The sequence below is a fragment of the Bos mutus genome, chromosome 8 (genome assembly GCF_027580195.1).
Source record: "Bos mutus isolate GX-2022 chromosome 8, NWIPB_WYAK_1.1, whole genome shotgun sequence".
In the NCBI taxonomy this organism is placed as follows: Eukaryota; Metazoa; Chordata; class Mammalia; order Artiodactyla; family Bovidae; genus Bos; species Bos mutus.
In genome coordinates, this window is record NC_091624.1 from 37,884,678 (window position 1) to 37,904,385 (window position 19,708).

General features: G+C 46.1%; 1 protein-coding gene across 1 annotated transcript in view; it reads left to right on the forward strand.

The window, feature by feature from the left end:
- The window catches only part of B4GALT1 (beta-1,4-galactosyltransferase 1), a 55,723-nt gene extending 36,673 nt beyond the window's left edge, over nucleotides 1-19,050 (forward strand). The window contains exons 3-6 of the mRNA XM_005903016.3: nucleotides 5,198-5,385; nucleotides 12,469-12,591; nucleotides 15,585-15,689; nucleotides 16,179-19,050. Coding sequence (XP_005903078.2) covers nucleotides 5,198-5,385; nucleotides 12,469-12,591; nucleotides 15,585-15,689; nucleotides 16,179-16,311 — 549 coding nt within the window. The 3' untranslated portion in view covers nucleotides 16,312-19,050. The remainder of the gene's footprint in view (nucleotides 1-5,197; nucleotides 5,386-12,468; nucleotides 12,592-15,584; nucleotides 15,690-16,178) is intronic.
- Nucleotides 19,051-19,708: the final 658 nt, after the last annotated feature.

Consider the following 19,708-nt stretch of genomic DNA (forward strand, 5'->3'; position numbering starts at 1 on the left):
TTTACCTTACCCAGAGTCCTTGCTTGGCTGTTCTATTAGCTCTGTTCTCTCTGAAGGGACCTTATGGCTCTGACCTGTGTTCTGGTCTGTCAGGGGCCAAGGATATGCCCTCTCTTGTGAGTAATGACTGTGGCAAACAAGAGGACTACCGCCCACCCCCAACGAACCCTGGAGGGCACGTTTCCTTCACTCACTGGGAGAAGAGCTTAAGTCTCTGATCCAGGTTTTATTGAGGGCCTTGTCTGAACTCAGGGCTCCTGTGTTATTAAGGTTCAAAGCCAGAGACCCAACTGCTGTGAAATAATGGGTCAGTGGATATTAGCCTGCCACAGACTCAGCGTTTGTGTAATCCCAGCAATTCTCTGGAGATCCCCTCACAGCCAGCCTGTCTACCCTCCGGAGGCTTGCCGGTCAGTCCTGCTACATGGCTGCCTGGCCAGAGCTTCCTCTGCTTGTCTGCCACCCATTTGTCCTGGGTCTTTCCTCTTGGAGTCTGAGGGGGCACAGAGAAGCATGCAAAAGGATATATCTGCAGAGATTTCCACTGCCTGCAGACCTGCCTCTGGAGCTGTGGGCTCGAGAGCCTGTGGGTTACTGTAGCTATTGTGAAGGGGAGGAGTGGTGTGATGGGCAGGGGGTGTGTATAGGAGCAAAATTGTTTCTCCCGTCCCATAGAAATTCTGATTATTTGAGACTCTGGGCTTAGGGTTGGTGTTTCCAACCTCTTTGCTGCTGTGTTTTTGGTGGCGGAGGGGCCAGGTAGTCAGCCCCCATGCCATCATGATCAGGGGATATGTGTGCTGTGTACACACGAGGGCCTGACATCCAGGGAAGCCAGGGTGGTTTGGTGGGTCTTCTAGAAACTGTGAGAACTTGGGCAGTTGGCGCTGTGGCTTTCGGTAGTTGGTCATCTGTCTCCTCTTACCATCAGGGAAAGGCTGCACTTGCCTTAACCACAGGATTTGCCTGGTGATTAGACCAGATTCTGGTACCTCTCCTGGAAACCCCACGAAGGCTGCTCGCAGGTGCAGCACACAGGCCTGGGAACAAGTGAGGTGTGAAATGGGGAAGTGGAGTCCCCACCTTAGCCCTTCCGGAGAGGCATTCTCTGCTTGCCCCGTGTCATTGCCTAGTCTCCAGTAATCATGCCATAGCTTGCAGACTGGTCTTGCTGCCCTCAGTTGGCAAGTAGGGCACAAATTCCTCCTGGGCTTGCAAAACATAATTCTCATTTAAAACCTCAAGAGCTTCCTATGGCCTGAATAAAAAAGAGAAAGTCTTGATTATTTTAGCAAAGTTCCTAGCCTCCCTTTCCTGCCTCATGTTTTGGTCCACATCTACCTTCTTGTCTTAGTCTGGCTTCCCCAGTCTGTATTTCTGTAGTTCCTTGAATGCTATCTTTTCTCACAGGCTTTACAAATGCTGCTTGCTCATCTCAGAATATTCTTCTCATGCCTCCCAACTAAATTTGGCTAGCTTCTTCGAGGCCTTCTCTAATTTTCTATGATTGGGTTCGTGTTTCCACCTCTACTTCTCTGTATGTGCTGGGCTAGGGAGCTCCTTTCTCCTCCTTCCCCTTTAGCTAGCTGTCCACCCTAAAGAGCTCATCACTCCATAAAAATACAATTGCCTGTTTAACTTGGAACTTCTCAAAAGCAGAGCTTGTGTCTTTTCTTTTTCTGTATCCCTACTGCTAAGCAAAAAGTAGATACCCAATAAATGAGCAGAATCAATACAGAAAAAGAGGGAGAAACAGGGCCCTCTGGTCCTCTCCCATCTTCGGAGCAGGCTTTTCTTTTTTTATATAATTTAATTGAGATATAATTACATATCATACAATATACCTATTTAAAGTATATAATTCAGTAGCTTTTAGTATATTCAGAATTGGGCATCCATCAACCATGATCAATTTTAGAACATCTTTATTAAGCCAAAAAAACTCCCCTACACTTCTTAGCTATCAGTTAACTCCTCCATTCTCTCCTGCCCTAGTAGCTACAATTCTATATTCTGTCTCTGTGGATTTGCCTGTTCTGGACATTTCATATAAGTGCAACCTTATCTGTGATCCTTTGTGACTGATTTCTTTCACTTAGCATGATGTTTTCAAGGTTCATCCAATTTACAGCATGTAGCAGTACTTCATTCTTTTTATTGCAGAATAATGTTGAATTGTGTGCATATACCATATTTATTTGTCCATTTATCAGTTAATGGCCATTTGGGTTGTTTCCACTTCTTAGCTATCTAAAAAGTGCTGGACAGTGCTGCTGTGAACTTTATTTGAAAGTTTTTGTGTGGACATGTTTCCATTTCTCTTGAGTATATACGTGGGAGTAGAATTTCTGGATCACATGGTGACTCTTTGTTTATCCATGTGAGGAACTCCAGACTGTCTTCCAAGATGGCAGCACGATTTTGTATTCCCACCAGCAGTGTATGAGGATTCTGAGTGGACATATTACTTGCTCTTATGTTTAGGGTACATGTTTAGGGCTCTCAAAAAAAGGTTTTAATGCCTTGGAGAGCCATCTGACACTGCTTGAGACATTTGTCCCTGCCACCCAGATCTGCCCAAAGGGCATTGGGTTTGCTGCATGAAGCGTCTGGAGAGCGTAGACTCTGCCAGGCCTCCCACCTCATGTGTCCTCACTCTTCCCCAGGCCAGCACACTGACCAGGCCCAGACTCCTGTCCCCTCTAGACTGATGGATGTTGGCCTCTCTTGACTGATACACCCACTTGTCAGTCACCCCACACATGGGGAAAGGGGTAGAACAGGTCTGCTCTTTGGGTTTCTCCTCCAGACTGCCATTGGTCCTGGGGTTGGCACCAGCGGTGCCCATTCATTGTTCCATATTTCTAGTTCCTGTGGGAGGAAAATGCTTAGGGTAGTCTCAGTCAGGTATCTGCTTAGGTCAATCAGTCATGGCCAACAGGCCAGGTCCTATGCTTCAGACAAGGCCACCAACACCCTGCTCCTGTCACTGGGGAGCAGACCAACAGAAGGGAGCACTGGGCAGCGACTTGGGTGGGAGTCTGCTCCACAACTGGGAAAAGGCTTTGTTGGAACATTGCCTGTTCACTTGTTGGAAACATGTTCAGTGGGGCTGAATTTTATCTCACAATATTCAGAGAAAGCTAACTCTCTGAGAATCTTAATGGGGCTGGAGGAGGAAGATGGAAACCACTAGATGCAGGCCTCTATTTCCAGGAGGTCGAAGGGTGTGGGAGAAGGAAGCAAATCAGATTTGGGGGTGAAGGTTGTTAACAAGATTGTTGAGATGATTAAAGGACACACCATGCTTGTAAAATACTTCCCTGTGCCTGGTGTATCAGATCCCCCCGAGAATATTAGCGGTGTGTTATTATAATAATAATAATGACAACAACTTCATATGCAGTTCCTAAACTTTGGTCTTTTTTTTTTTTCTTGGTCTCAGGACTTACACAGAATTAGTTGAAGGCAGAATTCTAAATGGTTCTTAACTGGCGTGTGTGCCTGCATGCGTGCTCAGTTGTGTCAACTCTTTGCAACGCCATGGTGCCTCTCTTTAACTGACAGAGCAGCCCAAGTACACCCCGAGTACCACAGGGCACAGCCTTCTCCCTTTACCACGCATGGTTAGAATGCTTTGTCACAGGCTGAAGAAAGGAGCTCTCATGTAAAATGTTTCATTTACTCTTTTGGGCTGCTCTTTCTGACTTCCTGGTACTTGTCTTTCTCAAGTGGTCTGTTGCCCTGAGTCACCCTCCTGAGACTGGGGGCTGTGGCACCATCCGGGCACTCTGTCCTCACTTAGGCAGCCTGGTGGAGAGCCAGTGTCCGGGCCCTATCTTAGAGTCCTGGAGAGAAGATGTGCAGCACCCCACCTTAGAGACCGTACAGATACTGTAGGCCCTCGTGAGGCACATTTTCCCCCAAAGTAGAGGTCATTGATCTTGTTGATCCTGAGAAAGACTGAAAAGTGAGGATTCTAGAGGGTTGGGCTCCAGCACCAGCTGTGTCATTTATGTGGCCTTAGTTTCTTCATGACACTGGTGGGAGAATTCCAGCCAGGATGAGAGTATGGGTATTGAAGTGCTTGTGAATTAAGTGTAAGCATGATTGTGTCGATGATGTTACTGTCCTTACTAACCTGGGGTCTTGGTAACTGGTAAGAGCAGAGACCCATGAGAGGCCCCTTAGGTTGGAGTCTCCCCAAAGGGTTGCCATCTGCCATAGTATGTTGAAGTCCATCCATTTGTCTACTCATCCAGCCATCCATCCATCCATCCATCCATCCAGTGGTTATATACTGAGCTCTTACTGTATGCCAGGCTATGTTCCAGGCCTGTTTCCAATGGGTGAAGAAACAGCAAAAAAAAAATTCCAGCGTTCATTGAGCTTAGGTTCTAATTGGGGAGACTGAAAATAAACGAGAAGTAAATAAAATATGAAGTACCTTTGCACCAACACACTTAATTCTTGTAGACCCCGTGGTTGGCATCCTGAAGGGGGTGTCCTCCTCTCTCATACACACTATCTCTACTGTGCCCTGTAGCTCACTGGTTCCACCCTACACTGTGAGCACTGGGAGGGCAGAGACTGACTTGAATTTGCCATATTTCCTGGTGCCTGGTTTAGTGACAAATACCTGGACCCAATGTGATGATCAAACCCTAGTCAACCACACAAAAGCAGGTAGAAGTGAAAAAGTCCCAGTGTCAGCAGTTTCCTGATATCCTTCCTGCAGTTAGCCTATATGTACTATAAGAATAAATAACACATCTGTTTAAACACCTTTCACCTAACAATACTATCTCAATGATCATTTCCTTTTAGAGCTTCCTTTTTTTTTTTTTTAAACAGCTCTATTTCATTATATGGATGCATCATGGTTTATTGAAGCCGTTTCCTGATCATGCTTACGTCATTGTTTGCAGCCTTTTGCGTTGGTGAACATGTGGTGAAAAGAGTGAACACGTTGTTCACCTGTCATTTGCACACTTGCAAGTCCTACAGAATAACTCCTAGAAGAGGGATTGCTGGTTCAGGGAATGCTATTCAGGATTGAGTTGTAAAGTGAGGGTAGAAAATGAGGCCCAGGAATGGTCTAAGGGCTACGTGAAGCAGACAGGTCACCAGTCCCCATGAGTGTTTGGCTGAAAGGCCTCATGGCATCTGATGGCACTTTTTTTTGTTTCTGCACCAGGCTGGAGAGTCCATGTTCAACCGCGCAAAGCTCCTCAATGTTGGCTTTAAAGAGGCCTTGAAGGACTATGACTACAACTGCTTTGTGTTTAGCGATGTGGACCTCATCCCAATGAACGACCATAACACCTACAGGTGCTTTTCACAGCCACGGCACATTTCTGTAGCAATGGATAAGTTTGGATTTAGGTAAGAGATGTTTACTGGAATCTGCAGAAAACATTTTTGTGTCTTCCATGACAACCAGGGAACACAGTTCCTCTAGCCCAGGAGTAGTGCCTCTTAGGCTTTGGAGGAGAATGCCTTTTGGGAGAACTGGGTGCTTTTGAAGCACATGTGTGTGAATGCTGTGTTAAGTCTCTTCAGAGTGCACGTGTGCTGAATGCTGTGCTAAGTCACTTCAGTCGTGTCTGACTCCTTGCACCCCTATGGACCGTAGCCCACCAGGCCCCTCTGTCTGTGGGATTCTCTAGGCAAGAATCCTGGAGTGGCTTGTTATGCCCCACCTCCAGGGGATCTTCCTGGCCCAGTGATCGAACCCATGTCTCTTCCGTTTCCTGCATTGGTAGGAGTTCTAGACCACTGGAGCCACCTGGGAAGTCCTTTGAAGCTCATCAGTTCAGTTGAGTCGCTCGGTTGTGTCTGACTCTTTGCGACCCCATGGACCACAGCACGCCAGGCCTCCCTGTCCACCACCAACTCCTAGAGTTTACTTAAACTCATCTCCATTGAGTTGGTGATGCCATCCAACCATCTCATCCTCTGTCATCCCCTTTTCCCCCTGCCCTCAATCTTTCCCAGCATCAGGATCTTTTCAAATGAATCACCTCTTTGCATCAGGTGACCCAAGTATTCAAGTTTCAGCTTCAACATCAGTCCTTCCAATGAACACTCAGGACTGATCTCCTTTAGGATGGACTGGTTGGATCTCCTTGCAGTCCAGGGGACTCTCAAGAGTCTTCTCCAACACCACAGTTCAAAAGCATCAATGCTTCAGCACTCAGCTTTCTTTAGAGTCCAGCTTTCACATCCATACATGAGTACTGGAAAAACCATAGCCTTGACTAGACGGACCTTTGTTGGCAAAGTAATGTCTCTGCTTTAGTACGCTGTCTAGGTTAGTCATGACTTTCCTTCCAAGCAGTAAGCATCTTTTAATTTCATGGCTGCAGTCACCATCTGCAGTGATTTTGGAGCCCAGAAAAATAAAGTCTGACACTGTTCCACTGTTTCCCCATCTATTTCCCATGAAGTGATGGGACCGGATGCCATGATCTTAGTTTTCTGAATGTTGAGCTTTAAGCCAACTTTTTCACTCTCCACTTTCACTTTCATCAAGAGGCTCTTTAGTTCTTCTTCACTTTCTGCCGTAAGGGTAGTGTCATCTACATATCTGAGGTTATTGATATTTCTCCCGGCAATCTCGATTCCATGCTTGTGCTTCATCCAGCCCAGTGTTTCTCATGGTGTACTCTGCATAGAAGTTAAATAAGCAGGGTGACAATATACAGCCTTGACATACTCCTTTTCCTATTTGGAACCAGTCTGTTGTTCCATGTCCAGTACAGATTTCTGAAGAGGCAGGTTGGTGGTCTGGTATTCCCATCCCAGTTCTTTCAGAATTTTTCACAGTTTATTGTGATCCACACAGTCAAAGGCTTTGGCATAGTCAATAAAGCAGAAATAGATGTTTTTCTGAAACTCTCTTGCTTTTACAATGATCCAGCGGATGTTGGCAATTTGATCTCTGGTTCCTCTGCCTTTTCAAAAACCAGCTTGATAATCTGGAAGTTTGTGGTCCACGTATTGCTGAAGCCTGGCTTGGAGAATTTTGAGCATTACTTTAGTAGAGTGTGAGATGAGTGCAGTTGTGTGGTAGTTTGAGCATTCTTTGACATCGCCTTTCTTTGGGATTAGAATGAAAACTGACTGTTTCCAGTCCTGTGGCCACTGCTGAGTTCTCCAAATTTGCTGGCATATTGAGTGCAGCACTTGCACAGCATCATCTTTCAGGATTCGAAATAGCTTCACTGCAATTCCATCACCTCCACTAACTTTGTTCATAGTGATGCTTTCTAAGGCCCACTTGACTTCCCATTCCAGAATGTCTGGCTCTAGGTCAGTAATCACACCATCATGATTATCTGGGTCGTGAAGCTCTTTTTTGTACAGTTCTTCTGTGTATTCTTGCCACCTCTTAATATCTTCTGCTTCTGTTAGGGCCATACCATTTCTGTCCTTTATTGAGCCCATCTTTGCATGAAATGTTCCCTTGGTATCTCTAATTTTTCTTGAAGAGATCTCTAGCCTTTCCCATTCTATTGTTTTCCTCTGTTTCTTTGCACTGCTCACTGAGGAAGGCTTTCTTCTCTCTCCTTGCTCTTCTTTGGAGCTCTGCGTTCAGATGGAGAATAGTTGTAGTTGGTTGTTATTTAAGGAGGGCAGTGGAGTCCAGAAGCACCTATGCCTCTGCACCTCCAGGTGAGAAGTGTTTATGTTCGGGATGGTACTTATCTTCAGGCTCCAGGTGGTTGTATTACTTGATTTTCTTCTCCCCTTCCCCTCACAATTTGGGAAGCAAATTGGAGTCATCTTCCCTCAGTAATTTCTTAGACTTGGGTAATTGAGCAGATCTTCCTTGGCACTTTAAGAAGGAACACGGTTCTCTTTCCCTGCAAAGCACAGGCTTCTGCTTAAACACTGGGGCTCAGACTTGCCCACCAAAATGCCCCTTTGCGAGGAAGCCAGCTGATGCCTGTCCCCAGGAGCAGCAGTGTAATTAAAGCCTATTGTCATAGGTGGAAAATAGTCTTGTGGTCCATTTTTTTAATCTTAAAAAGTAAATTTGCATTTAATATAATTTGTCCACGTTTGTATCAACATAAACTTAAGGCACCTGTCAGTTGGGTAACCTGACCTCTTCCTCCATGTTCTAAGTCAACCTGGAAGCTCCAAGAAGGTGTGCTGTGGGTACCTCGTGTGCTGAGCATCCCTGGCTCAGGCTTGACTACCGCAGTACTGCAGGCCTGTGTGCCAACTGGCAGTCCCTCAGTATAGATACAACAGCTTTCTTTCAGACTCATTTTATTTATTTTGTAAAGTTTATTTAATTTTTTGGCCGTGCTGGGTCTTTGTTACTGCACATGGGCTTTCTCTAGTTGCAGGAAGCAGGGGTTACTTGTGGTGCACAGGCTTCTCATTGCAGTGGCTTCTCTTGTTGTGAGCACAGGCTCTAGGCACGAGGGCTTCAGTAGTTGTGGCTCACAGACTTAGTTGCTCTGCAACACATGGGATCTTCCTGGACCAGGAATCAAACCAGTGTCCCTTGGATTGCAAGGCAGATCCTTAATCAGTGGACCACCAGGGAAGCCCCAGACTCATCTTGCTCTCATCATTTCTTTCTGTCCTCCCTTGCTGGGGGCATGAGGGTTGTGAGATGAACAGAGGATTCTCTGAAGTCCTTCCCCAAGATTAAAGCGTTCAGACCATAAACATCCTGTCTTAAAGGATATAAACAGAACTTTGTACCCTCCTATCTTCCCCATCTCCCTCCCTGTTTGTGCATCTTCTCCTCTTTGAGACACACCGGTTCCTCTGAACTCTGCCCTTCAAGTGTGGTGGTGCTTACCTAATTCTTTACCACAGCATCATGTGTATTTCACCCAGAACTAGTTAGGCTTGGGAGACGAGGCAGGAAGGTAAGAGAAACCAGCAGAGACAGCAAAACCAAATCTGGTCAGAATAGCATATACTTCCCCTGTGCAGTGGCTGAGAGTCCACTTCTATAAAAACACTGATTATGAAAAAGCCTTAATGGCCTGGTCACCTCTGGTTTTCAAACCCTCACATTATAAGTGCAGACTATAGTGTGCAGAATCAAAGGGGGATGACTTGATGCTTAAATGATGATACCTAATTACAAGTGGATTATAGCTGTGAAAAGAAGAGAAGCGAAAAGCAAAGGAGAAAAGGAAAGATATAAACATCTGAATGCAGAGTTCCAAAGAATAGCAAGAAGAGATGAGAAAGCCTTCTTCAGCGATCAATGCAAAGAAATAGAGGAAAACAACAGAATGGGAAAGACGAGAGATCTCTTCAAGAAAATCAGAGATACCAAGGGAACATTTCATGCAAAGATGGGCTCGATAAAGGACAGAAATGGTATGGACCTAACAGAAGCAGAAGATATCAAGAAGAGATGGCAAGAATACACAGAAGAACTGTACAAAAAAGATCTTTCATGTCCCAGATAATCACGATGGTGTGATCACTGACCTAGAGCCAGACATCCTGGAATGTGAAGTCAAGTGAGCCTTAGAAAGCATCGCTACAAACAAAGCTAGTGGGGGTGATGGAATTCCAGTTGAGCTATTCCAAATCCTGAAAGATGATGCTGTGAAAGTGCTGCACTCAATATGCCAGCAAATTTGGAGAACTCAGCAGTGGCCACAGGACTGGAAAAGGTCAGTTTTCATTCCAATCCCAAAGAAAGGCAATGCCAAAGAATGCTCAAACTACCGCACAATTGCACTCATCTCACACGCTAGTAAAGTAATGCTTAAAATTCTCCAAGCCAGGCTTCAGCAATATGTGAACCGTGAACTTCCTGATGTTCAAGCTGGTTTTAGAAAAGGCAGAGGAACCAGAGATCAAATTGCCAACATCCGCTGGATCATGGAAAAAGCAAGAGTTCCAGAAAAACATCTATTTCTGCTTTATTGACTATGCCAAAGCCTTTGACTGTGCAGATCACAATAAACTATGGAAAATTCTGAAAGAGATGGGAATACCAGACCACCTGATCTGCCTCTTGAGAAATTTGTATGCAGGTCAGGAAGCAACAGTTAGAACTGGACATGGAACAACAGACTGGTTCCAAATAGGAAAAGGAGTACGTTAAGGCTGTATATTGTCACCCTGTTTATTTAACTTCTATGCAGAGTACAAAATGAGAAACGCTGGGCTGAAAGAAACACAAGCTGGAATCAAGATTGCTGGGAGAAATATCGATAACCTTAGATATGCAGATGACACCACCCTTATGGCAGAAAGTGAAGAGGAACTTAAAAAGCCTCTTGATGAAGGTGGAAGTGGAGAGTGAAAAAGTTGGCTTTTAAAGCTCAACATTCAGAAAACAAAGATCATGGCATCCGGTCCCATCACTTCATGGGAAATAGATGGGGAAACAGTGGAAACAGTGTCAGACTTTATTTTTCTGGGCTCCAAAATCACTGCAGATGGTGACTGCAGCCATGAAATTAAAAGACGCTTACTCCTTGGAAGGAAAGTTATTACCAACCTAGATAGCATATTCAAAAGCAGAGACATTACTTTGCCAACAAAGGTCCGTCCAGTCAAGGCTATTTCCAGTGGTCATGTATGGATGTGAGAGTTGGACTGTGAAGAAAGCTGAGCACCGAAGAATTGATGCTTTTGAACTGTGATGTTGGAGAAGACTCCTGAGAGTCCCTTGGACTGCAAGGAGATCCAACCAGTCCATTCTGAAGGAGATGAGCCTTGGGATTTCTTTGGAGGGAATGATGCTAAAGCTGAAACTCCAGTACTTTGGCCACCTCATGCGAAGAGTTGACTCATTGGAAAAGACTGATGCTGGAAGGGATTGGGGGCCAGAGGAGAAAGGGACGACAGAGGATGAGATGGCTGGATGGCATCACTGACTCGATGGACATGAGTCTGAGTGAACTCTGGGAGTTGGTGATGGACAGGGAGGCCTGACGTGCTGCGATTCATAGGGTCCCAAAGAGTTGGACACGACTGAGCGACTGATCTGATCTTTGATTCATTAAAGCAGGCCCCCAGGGATCTTTGCTTGTGTATGCTTGCATTCAGAATTCTGGAACGTATTTGAAAATAATAACTGCATCTTTTTTTTCATACATTTTGTATGGTTTGGCTGACTTCCCCCTCAAAGTCTGAGTTAGAGTTTTCCTTAATTTGTGTGATGGGTTTTGGTCTCTTTGGATTCCAGTAAAAGCCCAGTTGTGGTTTGGAGGTACACACAGGGCTGTCACAGAATCGCAGCCTTTATAAAGCCCACAGGAAAGCCTTTGCTTGCCCTCTGGGCACATCCAGATTCTTAACATTTCTCGTCAGTTCTTCCTCTGTGTCCCTCAGGAGTCCACGATTCATAACCACTGAAATATTGAAATGCAGAATGGTTTGGAAGGATGAAAGCCCAGATGCCCTGCTGCTTGAAAATGGGTCAAAATAGATTCATCATCATACATTTTGCCAAGTCAGGATGTGGTAGAATTTTCCAAGAAAATTTTTATTTTAGCAAATTTTGTCTTGACTGTTGGGGTCAGTGTTCAAGTCAGTATACCTTTGGAAGAATGAAAGAAGACTGTTGATGGGCCAGGGGTGGGAAGGGGGGCATGACAAGGTGGGCACAGGAGATTCTAAAGCAGTCTCAGTTTCTGGGACCTTCTGGAGAAGAATTTCTGACCCATGGAAAGCAGGTTCTCAAGCAGTGCAGAACTGGGCCTCTGTATTTGTCACTGACTGATTGTCTAGATTACCAGTGTTCTTGGAAAGTGCAAGATTCTGCTTTTTGATATCTGTGTCTTCTCTGAGATAATCTGAGTCTGATATGAAAACAAAACAAAGGAAACCCTCATAAATCCCTAACTTAAAAGTTCCAGGGAATAAAAATAACTTTAGAAGTGTTTATATATCTTTAAAAAATAATAAGACCCTGATGCTGGGAAAGATTGAAGGCAGGAGCAGAAGGGTCGACAGAGGATAAGATAGTTGGCTGGCATCACTGACTTGACGGACATGAGTTTGAGAAAGCTCCAGGAGTTGGTGATGGACAGGGAAGCCTGGCATGCTGCAGCCCATGGGGTCACAAAGAGTTGGAGACGGCTGAGTGACTGAACTGATTGATTTTTGGCAGTGCTGGGTCTTCGTTGCTGCATGTGGGCTTTTCTCTAGTGGCGGCGAATGGGGCTAACTCTTCGCCGCAGTGCGTGGGTCTCTCATTGTGGTGGCTTCTCTTGTTGCAGAGCATGGGCTCGAGGCACACGAGCTCCAGTAGTTGCGGTTCTTGGGCTTGAGAGCACAGGCTCAATAGTTGTGGCGCAGAGCTTAGTTGTTCCGAGACATGTGACGTCTTCCTGGACCAGAGATTGAACCCATATCTCCTGCATTGGGGGAATCCCAGAAGTATTTATATTTTGAGTGAACTTTATTAAAGAATAAATACTAACTACTGGTCCTCTGTGTGTGCGTGTGTATGGTTTTTTTCCCCAGCCTACCTTACGTGCAGTATTTTGGAGGTGTCTCTGCTCTAAGTAAACAACAGTTTCTCAGCATCAATGGATTTCCTAATAACTACTGGGGCTGGGGAGGTGAAGATGATGACATTTATAACAGGTAAGAGTCACAACTTAGATCTCGTGCTTCCCTGTCTCCCTTCACTTCTAGTTTTTCTATCCGTGCTTGGTTATTTTGCAAGGATTGACCCTGAGGAGAGATGCAATCCCCACTGAGCCTGAATTCTTAGGTGAGCCCTGCTGTAGATGCTCCAGGTGATAAAGAGTGTCTTAAGAGACACACCGTGAGAACCCTTAACGAAACTGGAAAGCATCTGAAAATAAGCATGTGTGTAACTCTGATGTGCACTTGAAGGTTTTAACCTACCTGCATTAGGAACAAAAACAACAAAAAACGCAACCTGTACTCACTGCTGTATTTAAATGGATAACCAGTAAGATCCTATTGTATAGCACATGGGACTCTGCTCAATGTTATGTGGCAGCCTAGATGGGAGGGAAGTTTGGGGAAGAATGGATACATGTATATGATGTGTAGCTGAGTCCCTTCTTTGTCCACCTGAAACTATGGTAACATTTTTAATTGGCTATACACCAATAGAAAAAAAAGTTTTAAAACATTAAAAAGTATCTTTAGGAAAACTAGCTTCTGTGATTTTTGCCTTAGCCTTCTGGAAAATGTAAAATGAGAAACATGTGAAGGGGTGAATCACACGACATGGCCATCCACACCCTGGGGCTCTTCATGAGTTGGTAAAACTTTATTATGTGAGTTGTCATCACAGATGGTAAAAAAAACCATCTGTCAGTGGCATTTGAAAGCACATTCTGCTTGGTTTTTCCTGGCAGTGGAGTCTTCACCCCTGCTGGATGTAGGCAAAAAGCACCTTCTCCCTCTGGGAGCCAACCTAAACTTGCCACTGAGTTTGAAACCAGAATACCCCCTGGTGCCTTCCTGAACTGGAGTACTTTAATTTCATCATTAACAGAAGATGTCTTTCAGAGCTGCATCCAAGTCACTTAAGATTAGCTTTGCAGCATAGACCCAAGTCTTTAACACAGTCCTTGAAGAAAATTTGAATTTTAGAGATTGATTATCAATATGCAGAACACTGGGCCAGGCAGGACCGGTGGGGAGGAAGACACTGAAGCCCTGAAGAGGGATTCCAGACAGAAACAGACCTCCTTTCACAGCACCGCACCCATGCGGGGCCCCTGTGACGGTGTACAAGACTGACGTGCTGCACAGACCTGAGTGATCAGAAAAGTCTCCAGGAGGGAGCCCCGAGGACGAACTCCTGAGGGTGGGGGAACAGAAGCATCAGTGGTTATGGAGGAGCTTTCTGTCCTTTCTTTAAAAAAAAGTTTTTAAAATTTTTAAATTGAGGTATAGTTGATGTACAATGTATGTTTCAGATGTACAACATAGTAATTCACAATTTTTAAAGGTTATATTCCATGTATGGTCATTATAAAACTTTGGCTATAGTCCCAGTGCTGTGTAATATATCCTTGTCGCTTATTTGTCGTACGGGAAGTGGACATGTTAGTCACTCAGTCATGTCTGACTCTTTGCAACCCCATGGACTGTAGCCTGCCAGGCTCCTCTGTCCATGGAATTCTCCAGACAAGAATACTGGAGTGGGTAGCCATTCACTTCTGCAGGGGATCTTCCCAACCCAGGGATCAAACCTAGGTCTCCTGCATTGCAGGCAGATTCTTTACCATTTGAGCCACCAGGGAAGCTATATTTATCTTATACGTAGTGGTTTTTACCTCTTAAACCCTTATGCCTATCTTGCTTCTCCTCCTGGAGCAGTTTTCCTGAAAGGTAAAGAACCTAACTCTTACTCTGTACCAGCTTGCTTTTGCTAGGCCCTAGCTCAGCACTGAGGGAGGCCAGGCTGGGAACCTTTAAGTCACCTCAGACCAGCCATTTCTGCCTCTCAGCTTAGTGTTGTATTCTTCCTGTCAAGACTTTGGTTGGTATTCCTCATTCCTTTCTCCTTCAGAACCCACACAGAATCTTCCACTGTGATCTGGCTGCCTCTAGTCTTGTTCCCCGCTTTCCATTATTATACTGCCTAACAGAGAGACTTTCCGTTGGCCAACTCTGTGTACAGTGTTGGGAAACACAGCATATAGTGAGCTCTCCATATCTGCAGATTACACATCCCCACAGATTCAACGCACCTTCAATCAAAAATATTCAGGGGGGGAGAAGAATTCCAGAAAATTCCAGAAAACAAAACTTGAAATCGCTGTGCACCTGAAACTATTTCCATAACCTTTACATTGTATTTATAACTCTACATATCATTCACACTATATTAGGTATTATAAGTTATCTAGAGGTGATGTAAAGTATATGGGAGGATGAGGACGTGCATAGGTTATATGGAAATGCTACACATTTTACATAAGGGACTTGAGCAACCACGGGGAAGGAGGTTGTCCAGGAACCGATCCCCTGGGGATACCAAGGGATGACTGTGTTATATCCCTTTCAGACATTGGCCCTGTTCTGGGAGATGCTCTGGAAGGCTTCCATGATACAGTCTCTGCCCTTCTTTCCTGCTTCACCTCTGGCCACTTCCTACCCCAAACTTTGATGCTCCCAGAGGGCACTACACTTGCTCTCACCTCCCTGCCTTTGCCTGTGCTGTCCTGACTGCCCAAAATGTTCTGGCAAACACCCACTCATCTTCAGGGCTTGGCTCTGCCCAGTCTAGATCAGGTGGACTTGGTTGCTTCTCCCTCTGTGCTGAGCATCCCCACGCCCACCTCCTCCCCTTCGTCCTGGCCCCTATGGCCCTACGTTCTAAGCATCCACATCATAAATTCCACGAGGGCAGACACCCCCAGTGCCTGGCACAAGATAGTCCCCCCACAAGATCTAGAACCAAGGGTAAAAGGTTATGAGGAAGGGGTGTGAGTTTTAACTGCTGCCTGTACACTGGGCTGGGGTGTGGGTTGGTGAGACCAGCTGGCAGGATAGGATGGTAGACGGGACAAAAGTCTTGCAGCTGGGGCTGTGGGACCTGGGTCTTGTGGCAGCTCTGTGATGACCACTTGTCCCTTTGCTCCTTACAGATTAGCTTTTAGAGGCATGTCTGTGTCTCGCCCAAATGCTGTGATCGGGAAGTGTCGGATGATCCGCCACTCGAGAGACAAGAAAAATGAACCTAATCCTCAGAGGTGTGTTCTCTTTTATTCTCTCCCCTGTGTGTGTTTCCTTCTTCTGCCTTCAGGTGGGGCTGGCTGCAGGAATGGGGCTCTGGAGTGGGCTCTGTGCCTCAAGGGAAAACAGGTTCTATCCACAGGGCAGGGTTGGAGTAGGAGGGAGGTGGTGGTGGTGGTGGTGATTTAGTCACTCAGTTGTGTGTGACTCTGCGACCCCATGGACTGTAGCCCACCAGGCCCCTCTGTCCATGGGATTTCCCAGGCAAGAATACTGGAGTGGGTTGCCACTTCCTTCTCCAGAGGATCTTCCCGACCCTGGGACTGAACCTGCATCTCCTATATTGGCAGGTAGATTCCTTACTGATGAGCCACCGGAGAAGCCTAGTAGGAGGGAAAAGGGGCCATTAAAGTACACACATTTAAAGTTTTTAGTTTTGTTTTTGCTTTTTTTTTTTACAGATTTTTGTTTTGGCTTCAAACCCTTTGTCTGTTTGTTCCTTATAGGTTTGACCGAATTGCACATACAAAGGAGACAATGCTCTCTGATGGTTTGAACTCACTCACCTACATGGTGTTAGAGGTCCAGAGGTACCCGTTGTATACCAAAATCACAGTGGACATCGGGACGCCGAGCTAGCATTTTGGTGCACTGATCAGAGACCTGAAAATGGCCAGGGACCTCTGCTGTGTCTCTGCCTGTGTGCTGGGCTGGTCCCTCTCATTCTCACAATCAGTGATAGGCCCTCTCTGCTCATCATTCAGACGCCTTTCCGGACGACCAGGACAAGTGGGATATATTGCCCCCAACTTGGCTCAGCATGTGACTTGTCAGCCCCACGAGGTGTATGTAAGCATAGAAACCATCAGCCTTTGGAGGCTCTCGGCATGTTCATGATTCACCCCAAAGAATCAAAGCTGTGCACAGCTCCAAATCTGGTGACTGTGGGACTCATCCCCAGCAAAAAAAAAAAAAAAAAAACTGCTAATTTGTTGTGATATAGGTAAGAGTTTTGCTTTAAATCATGGTATTCTTACTTTGTGAAAAATTGGAGAGTGCTGCTGAAATCGGATTGGTGTGGTGTTTTTCCGTTGTTGTGTTTTAACAGAAAAACACCCAGTTTCAACCATTCTCATGTTATCACCCCCAACCCTCGACCCTCTCTCCATGATATGCAACTATTACAATCACTGTGTATGTGTGTCTTTTCTTAGCAAAAGAATTTTAAAACTTGAGGCTTGAATTCCAAGGCCACTTTAGCCACCAGAGCAAAAGCCTTGGGTGTTCTCACAGTCAGTGGCCTTTCTCCAAATGTCTGATTTCTGAATGTAAATCCTTTTTTTAAATAGCATTTGTAGTATTTTAAAGAAAGAACAAATCAGATCCTCCTTATGGTCTAGCTTGATTTTTGTGTTGATCCAGAATGGCATAGTCTTTAGTCATGGCAATTTATTTTTCTGAGCATGCTATATAAACTTGAATTTCCTATGTATTTTTATTGTGTTTTACATGTGGGGATGGGGATTGAGCATTTTTTAGGGGGAAAAATAACGTATGCTGTAGTGGCCCCACATGGGCCTCGGATGGAGCTGGCAGGCCAGGTTTTCTGAAGAACATAGACATCTTTGGGTCCTTCGGTGAGAGCTAAGGCGCCCCATGAGCGCTGTCAAGCTGGACTCTGCGGGGGAGGCAGACATCTTGGCCTGCCTGGCAGAGTTCCCCACCTCGCCACCTCCCTGCCCTCCCCAGGTGGGCAGGGCCAGGGAACAACCCCCACCTCAGACTGATCCCAGCAACCCTCTTAGGCCCCAGGCTGTGGAGCTGGAAATGACAGCCATCAGATTGTTTACTGGCCTTCCATCTGCCCCCGGGGGCTGCCTTCCAGGCACCGTTGGCTGAGCTGCCTGGCCCACCTTGCAGGACCGGTTTTCTGTCCTCCTCCTCTTCCTGCCTCCCTTATGCTGCCTTTCTCTTCCCTCCCTCCCCCTTTTTGTTCCATTGCCTCTTGCCTGTTTCCTAAAACTGGCCTGTGGCACTCAGGGTCAAACAGACTGTCCATTCTCCAGCATGAATGTGCCTTTTAATTAGAGATCTAGAGAGCAGTTCAGCTGAACACACCCACATTCCTCCCACGGCCACTCTGGTGCCGAAAGCGTCCCATCCCCCCTCAGGTTTTAGCAGGTGCTCCTACCCCAGAGAGGCTGACTCACAGTGGATGTCTTCCCCAAGCCCACCTCTGCTACTGGAGGTTTTATTTAGCCTGCCTGGGTGAGATGCACAAGGCAGTTCCTGCCACTGGGCACGAGTGCTGGGTCCAGGCTGGGCTGAGGGCTTAAAATTCAGCTTTCTAATCCCAGGGTTAACCTTTCAGCTGGGGGCAGCCTAGAAACCAGCCCTCAGTGTGGACGCTGAACTGGTGCCTGGCCCCAATCATACCTGTGCCTTTATTGCTTTGAGCATCTCATGCTATTACCTGGTTCTTTTTCCAGAAACCTTTGTGTTGGTTACAAATTATTTTCCACTGTAGCTGGGCTATGCAAAGAGTATTCTGTCTGTCAATTCCCCACTCCTTAATAACGATGTTGTTAAAGCCAGGAATAGCCCTGACAGGAAGCTTTGGGAAATGCAAAGAATGAAGACCTCACTTTCTGTTCCCAGATCCTGACTTTTCCAAAGTGCCTTAAAAGAAAGGAGACAAGTATCCTGGGTGGTAACCTTTTTGTTACTTTACTTTTAAAAATTAAATTCTGACTTTTTTTTTCTTTTTTGTTTTCCTATTACATTTTCTTTCATGTTCCATTGTAATAGTCAAATCTGTGGTTCATTCTCAGGACCACCGGAGACACTGCTTCATCACCCATTCCCTGTTTGCTCATCTCCTGGTGCGCTCATGGGGTCCACCTGGGCCCAGGGTTAAGCCTAGCCCTGGTCTGGTTCATCAGATGCTGCAGCGCTTACTTCCTCCCTGGGGAGTTGAGTACTGAGGGTTCAGGAACATTTCCTTCACCTGGAAGTTGTCACCATGATATTGTCACGTGCCCTTCTCTGTTTCTGTCCATTCTGTTGCTGGTGACCCTCTAAGGTGGCCTTTGGGAAAGGTCAGAGGGCAGAGGTGGCGCAAGAGGGTAAAGGAAATGCTGGTGCTGCCCCCTCAGGGCCTCTGCTGACCAGTGGTGGGGGGGTGGGCTGGAGGGAGGGGAGCTTTCCTGTCCTAGAGACCTGTGTGCTGTGTATTTTGATTTCCCATGTACACAAATGTATGTATTTACCATTGTAAGTGGGTGAATGTCTGACGTTGGTGTTCAAAACAGAACTGTATTTTTGCCTTTAAAATCCAGTAATATAACGTGAATAAATGACCCTATCTTTGTAACGGCAGGTGGTCTCTCTTCTGATGTAAGGGGTTAGGTTCCTCCAAAGCTGGAGGGCAGTGATGGGGGCTGCCTGCTGGGAGGGTCTGAGGAAAGCAGGGCTGTGCCTCCTCTGCCTGCCTCACTGTGTTGGGGGCAGAGCTGGGGGCTTGGGTGAGGGGAGGAGATGTTATCTCACCTGCCTAGGATCACACGCACCTTACTGGAATCAGCCGTTTCCCCATTTGAGTCTCATACGGATATCCGTAAAATGGGAATAGTAACACACACACTTTCTGAGGCTTAAAAGAGATGTGTCAAATACAGCGATAGGCACGTCACAGGTACTTACACATAGCAGCTGGGGACCCTTCAGAGAAAAAGTTTTCCCAGCAGTTTTCTGGCTCTGTTCTGTTTTCCACACAAGCCAGCGTGTTCTCAGAGCCGTTTACACAAGGTGTTCGCAGCTTAGCTTAGGTCAATATGCTTTCTTCTCAGCCCTAGGAAATCTAACCTGGCACTACAAAAGGCCTTAGCTGTGCCCCAAGGACTTGAGACAGTAAGCACCTTGGACACCTCCTCCAGTGCTCCAGATCAGGCACTGCGGCCTCTGACATGTGGCTTTGATTGAATTGGCTTCTGGAAGAAATGGGCCAGAGGAAACCAGTGTGCAGGAGAGGTCACCC